Here is a 19,819-nt window from a genome sequence, read left to right on the forward strand (position 1 = left end):
ATATATACATATATTTTAAAAAGTACATTACAACCGAAACACTATAATGTTGTGTGAGCTTTACTCAATTCACGACATATTCTGCATACCTGTACTAGAGCACTCCAATTATGGAGTTTTTTTAGTTTTTTTATGGGGTAACGACTGGATTTTTCCTGTGTTTTAAGTTAAACTGAAATTGCAGTAAAGTTTTTTATGAAAAGGGTATTATGCGTTCTCGGCCCACTGTCATGATTAAGTTTTGAACTTTTACGGAAACTTATTCCGCAAAATAAAATAATATTGCCCAATTGTTTTTGCTATGGCGGAGTAACAACTGTTTGTAAACTGTTTTAATTCAGCTTTTGTTGCGGGAAATTATTTTTTTTTAAATATCTTACAGTCGCAACACTGCAATGGTGTGTGCCCTCCACTTGATTTACGACATACTGCATACCCGTACTAAAGCGCTCCACCTCACCGGGTCGCACAGTTTGCGGTTCTTATTAAGCGCTCCTCAAGGCGTTCAACAACAGTTACTTGTGGCTTAACCCGGCGTTTCGACGCCGGGTCTCCCGGCTAGTCTATATTATAATACCCGTATACGTCTGTCACGCAAAATGGTAGCTTAGCTGCGCAATAGCGAGAAGCACGCAATGCGGTATAAAAAGGACGGGCGAACCCGTGGATTTTCCACGGGCTAACGACTATTTCTATAGTATTGCCAGGTTGTTTTTTCCATGTCAGGTATAACTATGGGTATTGTAATTTATTTGTACCTAAAAGCGTAGATCAACAACTTATGGAAAAATGTTTTTTAAAGGGTGCTCTTCTTAGACAAATCGGATAAATTAACATAAATACTTTTCTGTATTATACTTCTTGAGTTTCCGAATTTAAGAATTCTACTGTAAGAGGGAAATAGATTTTTTATACAGAAAACTATTTTCTTTAATCAAATAATAATAAAAAGGCATTTCTTGATTTATTTATTTTTTTTTGAGGGGGGGAGGATGAGGAAGATTTCTTAACCTTGCTTAACCTTGCTCTGTCAAGTTAATTCCACAAAGAAGAACCTTGAACTTATTTTCTTAGAGAAGAGAGCAACACTATACCTACTAAATATTTTTCAAGGAGTGATAAACCTACAATACTAATATGAACCTGAAAATACAAATCGAAAAAATAAAAAAAATTGTGATTACTAAGTACACTGGGTTGAGCCAAAAATATGTTTATTAGTAATGTATACTAAACGCAATGGTTAAAGCATATTAGCAGGGGAGTGTGACAATAATAACAATACATAGCTGTACACCACATCATCTGTGTGTGGATAGCTAGCTATAACATCCTATATACATAATCTCTACCTAGTAGGATGAAAAGCTTGGTAACTTTTTTTAGGAAAATAATTATAACCTATATAATTTTAATATATATAAATTATAATTACAAAAGTTATATGAAGTTTCAGTACACTAGGTCAACATTTATAACTTACAGTATAGAATATATAAACTTTTTGTAGGAGTAAGAAACAAGAAGTTTGTTGGCTAGCTAGCTATAGCTAGCTAACATTAAAGTTGCCATAAATACACACTCAATATCAATATTATTCACAATTTTTGTCACATATAACTACTAATACCCTCAATATACTTTTATCTGCTACGATCCTTTCAATATGGCAGTTGGAAATTATAAAACCAACATTTGTTGATAACTAAGTTCAGTACAGCTAGTAAACAACTTTGCGTCCTGAACTTTATCTAAACTAACCTCGTTTTCATGCAATGTTTTGATTTTTTGCCACCACGGCTAATCATAAAAAGGCGATATTGAAATAGGTCTATATGAGAAATGGGATAAGAAATACAAACGCAGTTAGTAACACATTTACGAAATACAACCTTGTTTCATTAAAATATATTTTCAGTGCTATTTGATACACATTCAGGTAAATAAACGTATTGTTTTGTCTGCACCAGCAGTGAATATCCATGGTTGATGTGGATGAAACACACAGTCAATCGCACCTACAAAAAAGAAGTATTTATCAAGGAGGATTTCTAGCTAACCATTTAAAAGATAGTTTTCTCATTTTTTATGTTTCACTTTATTTTGATTTAACATTTTTTCTCATTTTCGGGGTGTTTTAAAATTGTTACACCCCAAAACTTTCGCTATTTTTGAAAGTGTTTAAGCAAAGGAACTCTTTGCATTTCCCCCTAATAGCGCAAAAGCTTAGAGTTTTCCTTTAACGAGCAGAAATCAATTTTCATTATGCTTCAATTTTCCCACGCGAGAAATGAAATTCCCAAGGTATATGTTGCTAACAATCTTTTAGTATTTGGTTTAAGTATGTAGCTACAACACTTGCATAGACGCTAAGTTGTGATTAACTTATGTTACAGCGGAATGTAGAAACAGATGACTACACAACATCGTCGAGGGAATCGAAAGGAAACTTACCAAGTTCTTTCGTAATCTTGTGACCGCGTAATATTTTTAACGGAACAATAAGTGGATTTTGCATCAGGTCACTGAAAGATTGAAAAAAGAAGAAACAATCAGTAAATTTTATAATTTTTTTTATGGAAATGTCCATATTCAACACAAAATTTCACATTATTGAGAATCCTGTATACCGTATATTGTCGATCAAGTGCCCTGGGAATTTTTAAGTTGTTAATCTTCTGTAAGTGGGAGTGCTTATTAGAGCGGAGGGAGGGGCTTATTAATTTATTATACATAGCGTATTTTCCAAGAAACAGGGACTTATTTAGAATCCAAGGCAATTCAAATGAAAACGAAAAACTGCAGAAAATGAAATAAAGAACAAACTTTGTTTATATCTGCTCTTTTGGTTATCCTACTAACTACTGCAAGTAGTTTTGACTAAAAATTCATAGAACACCTCTTATAAAGAACAGAAAGGGTACTTATTTAGGCAGCAGTTGATCGAAGGGGTGGTTAATCAAGGATTTACGGTAATTGTTTTTCTTATTCGTACGTCGCCTAGTATCACGGAATAATTTCACCGCTGACATACCTGTACACAGTACCATGACAAACAATGACATTTCCGTCATCACTAGCTGACGCGAATAGTGGATAACAACGATGATATGCAACTTGACGTAAAGCTTTTTTATGATGTCTGAAATAAAGAAAATTAAACAAAAGATAAAAACCAATCACATATCTGTCACACCGACCCGTCACATATCCGTCACACCGACCCGTTACATATCCGTCATACCGACCCATCATATTTTCTTTTTTTGTTATTTTTGATGTAATACGCTAATTATACAGTAGTAAAATCGACATTTATTACAAGAAGATAAAATAAGATTATATACACAACTCTTCTTGGTTGAAAAAAAAAATACGACAAAAAACGCTATAAGCAATAAGTGCCAGCAAGTATTACAGTTATTACAGTTTATTACAGTTAACTTTCAAGGCAATACGGTTTGCGGAAAAAGAACACAATTTGAATTACCAATACTCAACTAAAGCCGCAATATTCCGAAATCGCAAATACTTAATTTTGCGTAACTAAGTCAAATAAACTCGACTAAAATTGCGATGACTGAAGTCGTAAATATCTGACTCAAATGTAAGCACTAAAATCAGTGGAGAAATCAGTTAAAATCTTATATACTAAGTTCGAATATTAAAGAAGAAATACCTGAGCGTTTTGTAGGGTTTGGAAGATAAATCCATATCAAACCAACACAAACGTTTATCGTAGCTACCAATTATAATATTGTCACCTACAAAAAAGCAACAATTAAATAAAAAACTAAGAAATACTTTCATCGCAATTAAGATCTTCTTATCATACGCAGTCATTTCTAAATTTGGAATTTTATCAAAGATCGTGATAAAAAAATTGTTTCGTTATCATTAATAATCGTTATAATCTCAAATACATAGTTAACATAAAACACGGATGTGATAAAGTTAGACTTGTATTACATGCAACGTTAATTAGTTAGTTACATTATATCGGCAGGACGCCATCCACCATCGCCAAAATTGCAAGTTACAACAAATCCACTACACTACGCGCAATGTGCTTACTACACACGCCGATAATACAACTAGCATGTCGTGCAACGGGCACACAAAATAATGTATATTTAAAAACGGGCGAGCACTTGAATTTTTCCACGGGTTAACGACAAGTCTCTTTAATAATAGCCGTCGTCTGTCTGTGTGTCCGCGAAAGCCGTGTCCCGTTGCGGAAACACGAAATTTTTAAAATGCACACCAATACCAAAAGCGATATATTTTTACCGACTTTGTTTTGATCGCTTGCGCGTAGTACAACAATCACGACGCTGATTCTTTAAAAAAGAATCCAAGATTTTCGCGACCAGAATGAATCCAAGATTTTTGCTTAAAAAAAAACAATCCAATATATTTTCGCGGCTGAATAAACGAAGGCCATTTTGACTCTTAAAATAACAATCCAACATTTTCGCGGCTTAATGAATGAATAAAGACCATTTTGATTTTAAAAATGGTCATGTGAAATGTGTGGTCAGGTCAGTGTGTGGGAGGTTTGTAGGCCTGGTTAATTTTCTTATCTTCTGAAAACTTTATTATTTGTTTTCTGTTTGTTTTCAATGTTAAGAAAAATAGTTTTTTACGTACAGCATTTTAGGATTTTTGGCTAAGAATGAAGATTTTGAAGGCCAGCTACCTAGCTAGCTTGACTTGTGACTCACCCCGGCTAGTTTCTTTAATAATAGCTGTATTGCGTCTGTTTGTGCGCGAGACAAGAAGTCGTGTTACGGCAATACGAAATGCAATATATAAAGCACGGGCGAAGCCGTGGATTTTCCCACGGGTTAACAACTAGTCATTGTTATAATATCTGTATACGACTGTTTGTCACGCAAAATGCTACCGCAAGTAGCGAGACGCGCAACCTCGGGGATTTTTTCATGGACCACCAGCTAGTTACTTATATTACTTATTACATTATTATATAAAAAAACAGGTATAAAAATTTAAAGGAAAAAATCAAACTTGTTTACCCTGCGGATGGACATCCATACTTGAAATCCATTTCACGCCAGACATGAGTTTTTTCGTTAGTTCTTGTTTTTGTAGGTTATACACTCTCACGTACCGTTGCGTCTAAAATAAGATCAAACGTGAGTTTTTTTAAATCATACACCAAGGCCTGAAAAACGTGTGTGCATATTAGTGGTGGTGGTCTCCGAGTTAAATATCGGGTTTAAAAGGTTGGGGTTAAAGGTGGCCACATTTAAAATTTTGCAATTTTAGATTTCCTGAGATTTTAGGCTTTTGAGGTCACGATTTAAAAACAAAAACACAGTAAAAGCGTACAAAAAAAGTTGTTTGAACATTTTAAAAATATTTTAGGAGAAAATAAAAAGTATGAATAATAAAGCGTTCGTGTTACTTTATTTTGACAACATGATCAGGACATTTTAGGAGAATTGTTTATTTTTGGTCCAAAGTTTAGGTTATTTCGGATATTTTAGGTTTGCCACAGATGAACTGGAATAATTACTTACAGGGTCACGCGCACTTTAAAAAATAATTTAGGGTGAAATAAAGCATACAATACGAAGTCACAACTTACTGCAACAAAAAAGAAAGGTCTTTTAGGATGAAACTTGACACACTGTATTTGACCTTTCGATTTTTTAAATGGACACTAGAAAAAAATCGTTGCTATTAGTAACATCTATGGGTAGCTAGTTAAAACAATACAGGTAGAAAATTATGCTAATTATGCAGAGAATGTAGCATGCATAAAAGGATATACCTACCTGACTTTTTCGTTTAGAAAATTGATGGATGAGTACTGCTTTACTTTCCGCTAAATAAGAAAATGTGTGTAAGATGCAGAAAATTGGGAGTTTTCTACAACAAATTTGATACAGAAATTCTTGCCCTAAAAAACCTATCAGCATAACATTCGTTTGGGGTTACAAGTAATTATTACAGACTATTTTTTGCTATATATACAGACGGACTTCATTACGTAAGACTACCTAACGTTGTCCATAGTATTGGTCAGCATTGTGAAAGCGACTCATCTAAACTGAACGGTTAGCTAAAAATATGACTTGGAACTGGAGACAATGCAAAAAAATGCAATAAGTAGTACAAGGGAGGAAATCAAAATTGAATTTAAAATAGTTTAAGGGCACCACAATATAAAGATTACAAAACATTAGCTGTATGTTTGGATGATAATTATTATAAGATTTTTAACCATCCAGTTACATGCAAGGGCTCCAAAGGCACATTTGTTTGGTTTTCTTAGTAATACTTTATAATAAAAGTGAATAATTGTTGCTGTATGAAGCAACAATGTATTTACAGTACAGAAAGACATACAAGTAACTGGAAAATGGAAAATGTGTATAGCCTTTTAGTAATTTTTGAAGTCTAGTTCGATTTAGTTTTTTAAAGGCTAGTTTTAAAGGCTGTTTTAACTTTGAATCGCTAAATTCTCAAAACTCGAAAATATATTTGCATTTTTTTAAATATTAAAGCAATGGCGGTTCCTACAAAATTAATTACAACAGAAAAACTAAAAAAGACTTTGTTGTCGAAAATTTAGTTATTTAGTTAGCTACCTTAGCTAGCTATAGAAAAAAGGTGAATATTCACAGTCGACTAATTTTATTTAGTACTAACAAGTGAACACCATCAAACAACGTTGAAGTTTCCCTCTTTTTAAAACATCAACATTGGTATTTTCTGCATAAGTACCAAACTTCATGTGTACAGTCTTTGCATATGAAGAACATGTAAATGCAAACAAAGTAGTGTGTCATTAACTTACTCTTTATGAATCACACTACTAAACAAAGAAACAGCGTTTTGCTATTTCCGTAAACTATACCAGGATCTGATATATACCACAGTTAAATGTCTTCAATTTGAAATGAACTCCCCTAAATGCTGCAGTTGTTCATGAAGTTTATTTCAACAGTATATAAAAATGATTTTCACTGCAGACATTGATAAATTGGTTTCCACTTTTCACCTACCTGCAGGCAATAAAGTTGCAAAATAATCTCCTTTTAAATGCCAAGTAACTTGTTTGATTGCCTGCACGAAATATAAAAACTTAGAGTGAACATTAATGTATAATCCAGAAGTTAAACTAAAATATAAAAATATCATTTCACTTCAAACCCACATAATTTTCTTCGGAATATTCAAATATTGCAAACCTTTTGATGTTCAATCTTTAATCTGATACAATTTTTATATTCTTCTTTTGAGGCTGTATGCCATTTTACTAAATTGTTGTCATTTCCTAAGATACATGGAATGCGTTAAATTTAAAAACTGTAAGGAAGTTACTTTGATTCTCCTAAACTACATTAAATAGAGAATGTATTTTAGTGTTTCCTATATCTGCTGGGATAGATACCTGAGTTTTTATCTGAAAAATAGATACCAAATACACCATGCATAAATTTGATTAAAAGAATGAGGAAATTAGGAACTATTTCATACAAAAATGCATGCAACAACAAAACAACAGCAACAAAACCTTTCAGGTAGGTGAACTTGCCTTGCTCATCTTGTTCAAATGAATTAACTTGATTATCAATATTTTTACAAAGCAGCTTATCACCAAGACTAGGATTTATGATTAAGACTATATTGTCTCTAAAAAAGAAAGCAATTTTAACTTGTAAACAAACAGTACATGGCACAAAAATAAGCGAGATAAGTTAGATAAAGCAAGGCAAACAAAAATAAAATAAGACCGTAAACAAACAGTAAGTGGCACAAAAATAGGGACAGAGACAAAGACAAATAGGGATAAGCAAGACAATTAAAAAACAAATAAGATAAATCAAAATAAACGAGACAAATAAAAATATAAGGGACATAAACAAACACTTACACAGCGGCTGCAACAATTGGAGCTGTTTCCAACGGATTCCACTGTAGACTGTTGACTGTACCATCAACTTTTATTGTTTTCATGCAACGACCAGTTGATACTTCCCAGAAACGAATTGTGTTATCAGAACTTCCTATGGTTATTGCAAGTGTATTTAATATGGAATTACATGTACAGTAACAGCAAACATTTGTAATCAGTTCAATTAAAAATACGTAGTACAAAGCCTTCTTTTAAGGCAACTAAGCATACCTGAAGCGAGCCATTGTCCAGAAGAGTCAACAGAAATGCATCTAACATCCTCTTCGTGTCCTTTGTAAATCTAGATCAAGATTTCCATAGAAATTAATACGTGATAAATGAATATCAGTGTAACAGAAAAAATAAACCTCCATACAAGAGATTCTGTTGTTGGGAATGGTTGCAAATCTTTAGGGCGTGGAAGCTTTGGTATCAAATCTTCTGGATCTACTTGTAGCTAAAAACGAAGCAAGTCTTATTGTACATATTGTGTGTATACCGAATTAGAATGTTTTGACACTAAGATAAAAAAAATGTACAGAATAATATTAGCATTGTAACACAACAAGACACAATCTAAATCTTATGTTACTAGTGTGCAGTTTATTTGTTTATGTGTAACGTCACAATAATTTGAAAAACACTATACAGCAGGTTGACAATTCTCAATGTTATAAAAACACAAGCACTCACCACCTAAATTTTTTTTGCTTATCCTAAAAGCATTTGAAATTAAGTAGCTCTAAAACCTTACCCTAATTTTTCTTTGTCGTGGACACAAATACAAATCTAGACATCTTTCAAACTTTTCTTGAATAAAATTTGAATATCCAGGCACTTTTCTTAAGGCATCATATTTTTTAGAAAGGAAATTTTGAGGTCTATCTTCCGCATCCAACGCTTCCCAAGCTGATCTCTACAATATAACATAAGGTTATTATCATGGATGTTAAATTACATGAAAGACAGTACAAGTAACTGGATAATGTATTTAGTCCTTTTGTAATTTGTAAACAAATGATTAATACAGTCATTAATACAATTGAATCCAGCTCACTAAATCTAAACTTACCTACGATTAACAAATGATCAAGCGAAATAAATGTCCTAGCATGTCCTACCAAGTTAAATCTTAGTAGAAGTAACTGAAACAAATATTACTTTGCAAAATGCCTTCCTAATCACTCTAAGTAAAAGTTATATTTATCCAAAATTTTAGCTTGATAAAGCCTAACAGTTTTGCACTAATGACATAGATATAATGACAAACTAAATTAAAGTGGTTAAATTAGGAGGCCTTCTGCACAGTTTATAATAACACTACAGCTTAAAAACAAACTAAAACTTGGACTAAGGGCCTAAGCTGCTAACTTTTATTGGCAGCAACACAATGTGTTGAAGATTTGAATGTCCATTAATAAAGTATAGCCAAAACCTACTTCTTCATCTGTTGGCAGATACTCAGGTGGTGGATTATAAGATTCCTCGTGACCTAATAATATGAACGAGTTGAAGTTATGTTGAATAGACATAATGGTCACATAGATTTAATAAAAAACGTCTGGTTTTAAATACTTCGCACATACCAGGTAATTTTAGTTTTGGTGCAGGCCAATGCATGGGATGGCTATTTGACTAAAAAAAAAGACAAACAGTGCATTTTAAAAGAGCTTACAAATGAATATTATTTATACTTCTGGGAGGCTAAGAATGGTTTTTGTTCATGATCACAATTTTAAAAACGCACTTACAACATCGTCTTTTCCCCACAGTAAATAATACTTTGGTTTACCATCAGAACTTTGTTTTGGTTTGATCCAGCCATTTCTTATTGCACGAACAATTTTTATAACCTAAAAGGAAGAAGTTTTGCAACACAATAGTAAATATAAATGCTTTTGATTCACTCAACCTAGTGCTGCGTATTTTGTTGGTTTAGAATTAAACTTTGTTTTATTAATATACACTGGATATTATATTATTTATAGATGTACTTCGCATCAAGAAAAGAATATACGTAACAAAAATACTACAACAACAAAAAAAACACAGGAAAGTAAAGTATACTTACTCTCTTATGTTCCCACTTTGAAGGGATGAAACTACTCTTTGATGCTGGATTATCTTTAATTGGGTGAACCATTTTGTCACCAGTAAAATAATCAACATATGGCTGAAAAAGAATGGATCAAATCTTAGTTTGAATAAGCATGCAAATTAATTAAATCTTATCCTGTATAAAAATCAGTGCAAGAAAGTACTTTTTGTTAAAGTTACACTAATTTGCCTGTTCAGAGTCTTGCACTAAAGTATGGTGATGTTTGTTATAGACACAGATGTTTGCACTTGGTGATGTTTCTACTGTTTTTTTTATGCATTATTATGCATAATATATACAGTACTCTCTTCGATCTGTTGTATGAAAAACAAACGACTTATCAAAACTGTAATATGCTAGGAACAGTTGAGGGGAAGAAGAAAGTTGGTAGACTAAAAAGAAAATGGAGTGACGATCTAATAGAATGGACAAATACAACGATACACTAGCTGATAAAAATGGAGGATAATAGAAAAACCTAAATAAGAAGAACGAAAGTGATTGTTTAAACCTACTGGCAAGATTAACAAAATAATAAAAAATACAGTGCTGTTTTTCCTTCTTTTTTCAGATACAATTGTTAAGTTTTAAGTAATAATATTGATATTTTTAGCCACCATTTTATGCCTGCAAAGAATCTGTCCCAATCTATTACAATTTAATTGTCCCCATAAAATCTTAACTGAAATTTTCAGTACCCTGGTTGTTCCAGTGATCATTTTACCAGTTCAGATAGCATTATAAAATTGTTACATAATATTTTGTAGGCGTGTGACAAATCCCATGCCCAAAATTGCTTTTATAGTGTTCAGATGAGTGAAAGTCTTCAATTAGTCTGCCTGGAAATATGAACTTTTTATGTCTGACATTGGTTTTACATGTGCAATTAAAAGCTGAAAACAGCATGCACAAATCTGTTTAAGGTTTGTGTGGAGGCATGTGAGTGTGATAAAACTGAAAACATCTCCATTAAACAAAAACGAAAGAATACAAAACAATAGTAAAACAAAGAAAAAGGAAAATATTGATTAATCAAGTGAACTTACCTCGTACTGATCAAAATCCTTCTCAGGAAATTGACCACCTTGCACTCGTTGAATGATAGCAATTTCTTCGTCAGAAAGTTTAATGTCTTCCATGTTAAGTTTATCATATACAGTTCTCCTGATAAAGAGAAGAACACAGAAAATCACGAAATCCACCCTTGCACTTGTTGAACCATTATAATTTCTTATCATAAAGATTAATGTCTTTGATGTTAAATTTATTATATACAGTTCTAATGAAAAAGGATTATAGACAACCAAGAACCTTAAATTAACAACATACAAAGTGCAGAGAATTATAGAGCGCCAATGTAGGCTCTCAAGGGGCAGTAAAATTATGGCCTATGTTGTAATCACAAAGATTGGCCTTATACAATCCCATTAGGGTTATTTTTGTAATCGAATGTATAAAATATATGATTCATACCCATAATCTGGATCATCCATTTTAGCCAAAAATTCATCAAGCTAAAAACAAAACACTTAAAATACCAAAACTTAACTGGATAATAAATTCTATAAAACACCTGTTGGAAATCTGAAATTACACACATTTTTTTAACCATCCGCAACATTCCTGGTGAAAATAAAAAATACTAACATTGAAGAAAGCAAAAAAAAGCAAAAAAGAATAACTTCAACTTAATAAGAGACAAATCTCTAAGTTCTCGAAGTTTTTGAGGAAAGAATAATTTTAGATTGCCCTAGAGTGTTCCTGGAAATAAATATTAACATCATATAATACACAACGTACCTGATCTCCTTGTATTTTTTTCATAATCTTTGAACCAGATAAATTGTAACCAATATGATCATATTCATCATACCACTTCATAGGTATATTTCCCACAGTGTTACGAATGTCCTTAAGACAAAAAAAAATCAGCTCTAATGTGGTCAAAACATGATTGAATATTTTAAAAATGATTTTTGTAAACGCAATTTGTCTGTTTGTGCATTAAAACAGTGTTGTGAAATGTACAAAATATGTTAAAGATAGATGTATATACAAAATATTCATATAGAAAATATATGTATATGCCAAAATGTTGTTAAAGAAATAGCGACATTTCATCAAAAAAAAAGTATATTTGGCTGTGAGTCTGTAACAAGCAAAATGGATGTGTTTATTGTTTCGATGTTGCTAAAAAAATGATTGTCTTACATGTTAATCAACAATTAATCATCACAACATTCTTTATTTAAGGATACTGTAACAGAAAAACTCACTTGATGAGTAGTCTCAGAAAAACCCTTATAATTTATCAATACTTTTATATTTTTCTTATTTTTTTTGTTTCTGAATGCTTGATGAAAGACTATCTGATGGTGTTATTTTCGTGAGATATTAATTTTCCAAAAAGAAAATATAATGAAATAAACACACATTACTTTTTTTTCACCTTATGTTTTAAAATGGTTTCTTTTTCTGAATGCGTGGTCACAGACTTCTTGCTTTTGCACCATTATATTCTGCATAAATTAAATTCAAAAAGGTTCCCGGAATTTTTTTCGAATAAAGTCGTTATGAAATTATTTGTAATTATATGTAATCATTTGAAAAAATGCATATTTTTTTCTTTCTGTCCTCATAATTCGCTAATCAGTAATTTATACAGAAAAATCTGGGAATTTTTTGTGCACAATTTATTCAGCTTTCCATTCCCCAAAAGCTTTCGGAAAAAGAGACAACAAACGTAAAGGCATGTATGCAAAAATTTACTAACGAGATATTTGTTTTTAAAGATTTTTGTAGGTGCTATAAAAATGTGTGAACCAAGTATGCAGAAAGCTGATAGAAGTGCGAACTTTTTCTTTATGCTGAATATGTGTGCACGTGTTCAGAATTATTAATAGACAGAAGTCAGGGTTAAAAGAGACAGCTCTCATATGCATACTCCTTAACTTTGATTTTTTTAATGATTTTTTATACAACAACACTTGTATTTATATATCGATGGTGAAAGTAAACTACCGTATTTTCCGGTATATAACCCGTACATCGTATAACCCGCAGCTCAGCTTTCTTAGTGAGTTATAAACTAGATGCTATTAGATAGCCCGAACCTTTGTATAACCCGCATAAAAAATTTCAATCGATGTGTTTTACTTACCTGCACCTTTTGCATAACCCGCATCGTGTTAAGAAAAAAATTTAGCGTATTTTTACTTACCCTAATCATTTTTTAAAAATGTGCGTGTTTTTTTTATGCTGGAGACAAGTAGGGGAAGTTTAAACTTGTGAACACCAAACACGAGAACCAAGTGTCTAAACTAGTATATTAAAGTTTTTTTGGCATAAAAATAAACAACATAATAATTATCACTGATTGTCTGTAACAGCGATGTACGGAACGTTCTTTTCTAATGTTTATAGAATTTTGTTACCTATTTATATCTAAGCAATCACAGTGTGCATGATAATATGAATGGCGGCAATGAAGAGGAGATAGTTGTGTGTCTTATTAATTGTATTTTATATTTATTTTTGATATTTTTAGTGGCCACCTCTTGCTCGAAGGTAGCGAAGATAAAAAAGAAAATTATTATCTATACTTTAATTTTAACATTTTTCAATATTTTTAACAGGAATTGAAAATTAAGTCCTGGGCACTAGGTTGTGAAATACCTGTCAATTAACCTAAAAATGATACCTCCTCTATTGCTCTATTACCAGAAGCAAATCATTTTAATGTGCTCAATGTGATTGCAAAGATATAAATATATTAGAATTATATTCAACACAAAAGAAAAATGATCTCCAGAATTGTGTTTCAGAGGGAGGTTGTAATATTGGCACTGGCAAGCAATAGAAAGTTAAAGCAATTTCACTGAGTGAAAAAAATTAAATCACATAGTTGAAGTAAGATTACGTAGATATAGGATTGCGCATCGATTTATATTAATGTACACATTTTATCGCGTTGGTACTATTTTCTTCATTTAATGTATAAACTTTAAATTTCCCAATAAATGACAGAAAATATAAAACTTATCACATTACCCGCACCACATTATAACCCGCACCAATGGTGGAAGTCGTAAAAATCAACTTATAGCCCGCGGGGAAAATATGATATCTAAAAAATATTATTATGCATATTTTTATATGGGAGTTCCATGTCATGCATAATGTTTACAAAAAATACGCTAAACTCATTTTGCACATATTTCCTCAAAGCCGCAAATGATTAACACACCTCTGAAAAGGCTTTTTCTAGAAAAAAAGAATGTTTCAAATATTTTTATGGAATATAAAATTTGTCATTCGAAAGTGAATTTTTTTTTTCTCTATGTCATGAATTTTTGGCAAAAAACCTCAAAAAAAAATTTGTTTCCTTTACAGTAACCTTAAATCAATGAAGTCGTCACAATGCACTTATAACTTTCAAGCCAAAAACTTGGAAATGGGGTGGTGATGTCAGTCCATTTTTACTGTGGGTAACTAGGGACAACCTGGGACCAAATAGTGCAAGTTTCCAAACCTGGGTCCCTTACTCCATTCTGGAATGGAGGAGTTTAAAGGTTTTTTGATACATCATGACGTATAAAAAAAAGAATATCTATGTAAGCTTTTATCAAAAGGACAGTATCCTAAACATTTTCTTGATCAGTGTTTAAAAGGTAAAACAATAGCAACAATGGGTTAAATAATTATTTCTACAATATCTTATATCTCCTTAACCGTTCATTGAAAACACTAGATAGATCTTATACGATATTTTAATCAGCATTTTATGTTCTATACATTACTGGCACCAGTTCATAATAAAAAAGTCCCCATTGAACAAACTGGTTAAATCAGCATCATTATTATTTCTTTGAAACATTATGATTTTTGTCATTTAATGATTATTTTATTACTTCCAATTATATAAATCAAAAATTGAATGACCACCTGTAGCGTTACAAAAAATTTATTTTTATATACACAATCTTACATTGTTCTTCTGTCCAAGTGTTTTTTCCATGGGCTTATCAACTAGTTTACTAAAATACTTGGTATACAAAAGAATTTAAATGAGAATTAAAGGGAAATATGACATATTTGCCTAAAAAAGGCAATTTTTGTATCTCTAAACAATGCCAAAATGCCAATGCCAAAATTTACAGATTTTTATTAAAGTCAAATATGTGATTTTCCTGTTGTGAAACACAAGAATTAAAGCATCTAGTTAAAATCTGTGCCCATACAAGCCAATGATCCTTATACAAGAATTAACAAATAATCAACCTTTTATACAAAAAAGCAATGTTGAAACAACATTTAATTGATGAAGGTTTCACTTTTTTTTTTTTTTTAATCATGATTACTTCACAAAAGATTGGCATAAAAAAATTTATACACTCGTATGAAGGAACCAAGCATGTTTACTAATGGAAAGACACATTTACAAACCTCTTCATCTGAAGTATCAACATCTTCAAAAAGTGCTTTTGATTTGATCACTTGATCTTTATCTCTTATACTTGTGTTAACGAGATCATTGTTTGTATTTTTTAACAAATTTACACTTAGTTCATCATCTTCATCGTCATTGGTATCACTACTGCTTTCTTCATCACCACTTTTATTGTCCTGGTCATTTTTAAACTCATTATTATCTGAGACTTCACCCTATAATGTAGGATATGATGTAGGAATTAGTAAAGTGTAATTTTCAGGGGACCTAAACAGGTTTCAGTCTACCTTATATTTTTTTATATTTTAACCAATTTCAAGAAATTATGTAGTTGCAAAATATTATTTGAGATACAATCTACCTGCAAAATAGGACCAAAATTGACTTGTTTCTTTTTTTGTATCATATGAAATATTATGTCATATAAAGAAAACATAAATCAAGCTCTTACTTTTGTTATGTGTTCTTCTTCACCATTTTCATCGTCACTGGACTGTATTTCTTCTTCTTCTGATTCAGAATCCTGTTCTTCTTCAAGTCCTGAGTAAACACTTTCATCACTATCACTCAAATCATCCTTGTCATCTATTTCTTTTATTGAGAGCTAACAAAGAAAAGCATACAATTACTAAATAAAATAAGCCAAATATATTAAAGAACAAAAACAAGTGTAGCAATTCACATAGCATTAACAAAGAACAAATTAAAAGATAACTTGTTTTACCTCATCATTGATTTTCGTGTTTTTTTCTTTTTGCTTCCTTTTTGACATTTTTTTTTCTTTTTGTGAGCAACAAAAATATAGAATATAAAAAAAACTTGATAATGAATTTTCACACAGATATTAAACCTACAGTATACACTGCTTAAATCTGACTTTACATATACAGGATAGTTATCACCTTTGCATGAGTTTTCAGTAGCACCTAAATTTTCTTTGCTATTGGTAACAAATTGTTAAATACCCATTTTTGTATCTCTATAACAACAGAATGTCTTGCACAAAAACTTAAACAAACTTTGCAAAGCCCATTGTTTACTATCTCGCCTACAAGGATAGTATTGGTTTCCAACTTGTAACTATATGTCCCAAATGGTCAATTGCAACATCATCAACGAGCTTTTTTGTGCAAAATTTTTTTGTTAGAAAACATCGCATCAAGTGGGTCTGAAGCCACAACCTTTGGGTTCATGTTATGATGCCAACTGAGCCATTACGCCTTGAAAAAAATATTTAATTTAACATTTTAACAGCTGGTGAATTAACACGAAATGATTTATTGGTGACAAATACAAAAGTTTTTTAGATTATTTTTTGAGAAATGATTCCTCTCAACAAAATAAAGTTGTGTTGTGACTCTAAATTCTAAGAAAAATCCTAATGAATTCCTCCATTATAAGGATTTCATAAGAATCTTTAAGCGGTAGTTTTGAGAAATGGCCTAAGGCTCTCAGAGGTATGGGACCTCAAAATTTCACATGCAGTATCAGTATCATAGCCATGCATTATATCCCTTACCCAGGAACAGTTGTAAATCAATTTTTAGGTTTTGTGAAATGACCCTGTTAGTAAATTAAAAAAATATTGTTGCAGTGATGTGTAATTGACATTGAGATAGTTTATGCAGCGCATGCATCTTGTTATATACTTATTAGCGACATGGGAACAACAAAAAAATATTAAGTTTTACCTGTTTCACACAGAATAGTTGTACTTATGTAAAAAAGAAAATACATTGTAAAAGGGTTAAAAATCGCCATTATCTCGTTCCGAAATGGCAAGAAAATGACTGAATATATATATCTACGATGTTTAAAAATCACTGTATTAGATTCTGAAATGACAAAAAAATGTTCTTTTGAAGCTAAATGCTGTAATTTGTTATAAAATATAGCAATCAAATATATCTTAATTCTGGTAAAAAAGAATCAAAAGCAGTTGAGGTGAAATAAAGAATTCCGTTCATTTATAAATTTCAATAGATTTCAGGATCATTAGTGATTTCAAAAAATACAGTATATACAGTCTGTCAGCTTTTGCATACGCACTAAAGAAACATTTTCCCGCAAGTGGCAAGCCCTTTTATCTTTCCTTTATTGCCATTACCTTAATGAACTTTGCGAAAGACATCTTACACGAATGAATGCAATATATGAATTGAGCACAAAACTATTACTGTTAGGGGTCATATACAAAATTTGTAGCATTTCGTATTAACAAAATTCGTATATGCGATACAAATTTTCTTTTGCCATACAATAATTGAATTCTTATGAAAGTTTTCTAAAATCGTATAAAATTCAAATAAGTTTTAAAATAAATTTATGTGAGTTCTAAATTAAATTCGTATGAGTTTAAAAAAATTTGTGATAGGAATGCTTCGCTATATCGCATTTTAAAAGTTTAAGAACGAAAAGCGGCGATAGAAATGCTTTTTTAGATCGTGTTTTAAAAATTTAAGAACGAAGAATGGTGATAGAAAAGCTTCGTTAGATCGTATTTTTAAATTTTAAGAACAAAAAGCGGTGAAAGAAATATTTTTTAGATCGCGCTTTAAAAATTTAAAAACAAAGAACGGTGATAGAAATCACCGGCAATAGCACTTTAAAGTTTAAGAACGAAAAGTGGCGAAAGAAATACTTTTTAAGATCCCGTTTTAAAAATTTAAAAACAAAGAATGGCAATAGAAATTTTTCGTTAGATCGCATTTTAGAAAATTTAAAAAGAAAATGTGGTGATGGAAATGCTTTTTTAGATCGCATTTTAAAAATTTAAGAACAATGAACGGCGATAGAAAAGCTTTTTGAGATCGCATTTTAAAAGTTTAAGAACGAAGAACGGCGATAGAAAAGCTCTTTTAGATCGCATTTTAAAAATTTAAGAACAAAATGCGGCGATAAAAATGCTTTTTTAGATCGCATTTTAAATAATTTAAGAACGAAATGCAGCGATAGAAATGTTTTTTTAGAAATTTACGAACAAAGAACGGTGATAGAAATGCTTTGTTAGATCGCATTTTAAAAGTTTAAGAACTAAAAGCAGCAATAAAAAGGCTTTTTGAGATCACATTTTAAAAGTTCAAGAACGAAGAACGGCGATAGAAATGCTTTTTTCAGATCCCATTTTAAAAATTTAAGAACGAAAGGCGGCGATAAAAAAAACTAAGTGACAGCGCGTAGGTTTTATTGAGAGACATTAAGGTCGAGTGTAATAGTGAATTAGAAAGGGGTAACTATAGAGGTTTGAAGTTGGTTGATCAAGTAATGAAAGTTATTGAAAGGGTGATTGATAAGTTACTTAGAGAAAGAATTGATATAGATAAGATGCAATTTGGTTCTGTTCCAGGGAGTGGCACTACAGATGCAATATTTTTACTCAAACAGCTTCAGGAAAAGTATTTAGGAAAGAAAAAGAATCTCTATTTTGCCTTTGTAGATTTAGAGAAAGCTTTTGATTTCAGTGCCACGTAAAGTTATTTGGTGGGCTATGAGAAAATTAGGTGTGGATAAGTGGCTAGTTACGATGGTACAGTCTATGTACAGCAATGCTAGAAGTTGTGTCAGGATTAACAATTCACTTAGTGATGAATTTAGTGTAAATGTTGGTGTACATCAGGGTTCTGTACTTAGTCCTTTGTTGTTTGTTCTAGTCTTAGAAGCGCTGTTGATGGAGTTCAGAACAGGTTGTCCATGGGAGTTATTGTATGCAGATGATTTGGTTCTCATAGCAGAGTCAATGGAAGAATTAGTTGAAAAGTTTGAAAAGTGGAAGAAAGGACTAGAAGAGAAAGGGCTAAAGGTAAACACAGCAAAGTCTAAAGTCATGATTAGTAGCATTGCAGCCAAGTGTGACCTTGTAGTTGGAAAGTGGCCTTGTGGAGTTTGCAGGAAAGGGGTTGGTAGTAACTCAATTTTTTGTCAGACTTGTAAGCATTGGGTACATAAGAAGTGCAGTAGTATTAGTGGAAGGTTAAGAGTTGACATTCAGTTTGTATGCAAGCGTTGCAAAGGTGAGATTATAGAGAATGAAGTATTTCCAGCTTTAATGATATACAACAGTGGCTCGTTAGAGATAGTTGAGAACTTCTGTTACTTAGGTGATATGTTGGGCAGTGAAGGGGGTGTTGGAAGGAGTGTTACTTGCAGGATAGGTTCTGCTTGGAAAAAGTTCAGAGAGTTACTTCCTTTGTTGACTAGCAGAGTCCTGTTAATTGAGGTAAAAGGTAGGTTGTATGAGGCCTGTGTAAGAAGTGTTATGTTGTACGGTAGTGAGACATGGGCAGTGAAGCAGGAAGATCTTGACCGTTTAGAAAGAAATGATATGAGAATGGTTAGGTGGATGTGT

General features: G+C 31.8%; 2 protein-coding genes across 2 annotated transcripts in view; one reads left to right on the forward strand and one right to left on the reverse strand.

The window, feature by feature from the left end:
- LOC130614578 (craniofacial development protein 2-like) overlaps positions 1-18,931 on the forward strand; it is a 79,686-nt gene extending 60,755 nt beyond the window's left edge. Inside the window, exon 2 of the mRNA XM_057436003.1 lies at positions 18,676-18,931. The gene's annotated coding sequence lies outside the window, so the exon portion shown is untranslated. The remainder of the gene's footprint in view (positions 1-18,675) is intronic.
- LOC130614576 (ribosome biogenesis protein bop1-like) lies at positions 1,867-16,309 on the reverse strand. The gene is made up of 24 exons (XM_057436001.1): positions 16,199-16,309; positions 15,926-16,078; positions 15,471-15,689; positions 11,826-11,936; positions 11,499-11,539; positions 11,072-11,189; positions 9,999-10,100; positions 9,679-9,780; positions 9,514-9,562; positions 9,367-9,419; positions 8,682-8,843; positions 8,304-8,384; positions 8,159-8,228; positions 7,907-8,039; positions 7,568-7,665; positions 7,221-7,306; positions 7,035-7,095; positions 5,802-5,851; positions 5,612-5,686; positions 5,037-5,139; positions 3,680-3,764; positions 3,035-3,142; positions 2,455-2,525; positions 1,867-2,018 (listed from the first exon to the last, which is right to left on the reverse strand). The coding sequence occupies exons 1-24, from the start codon at positions 16,244-16,246 to the stop codon at positions 1,936-1,938; spliced, it is 2,262 nt and encodes a 753-aa protein (XP_057291984.1). The 5' UTR covers positions 16,247-16,309; the 3' UTR covers positions 1,867-1,935.
- Positions 18,932-19,819: the final 888 nt, after the last annotated feature.

This window comes from Hydractinia symbiolongicarpus, chromosome 11 (genome assembly GCF_029227915.1).
Source record: "Hydractinia symbiolongicarpus strain clone_291-10 chromosome 11, HSymV2.1, whole genome shotgun sequence".
Lineage (NCBI taxonomy): Eukaryota > Metazoa > Cnidaria > Hydrozoa > Anthoathecata > Hydractiniidae > Hydractinia > Hydractinia symbiolongicarpus.

Excerpts from the sequence above, each read along its gene's own strand:
- LOC130614576 (XM_057436001.1), bottom strand. The coding sequence starts at position 16,246 with ATGTCAAAAAGGAAGCAAAAAGAAAAAAACACGAAAATCAATGATGAG. Across the intron at positions 5,687-5,801 it reads TTTCTAAACGAAAAAGTCAG|TGTCCATTTAAAAAATCGAA; the intron begins GTAGGTATATCC and ends ATTTTTTTCTAG. Across the intron at positions 2,019-2,454 it reads CAAGATTACGAAAGAACTTG|GTGCGATTGACTGTGTGTTT; the intron begins GTAAGTTTCCTT and ends TCTTTTTTGTAG.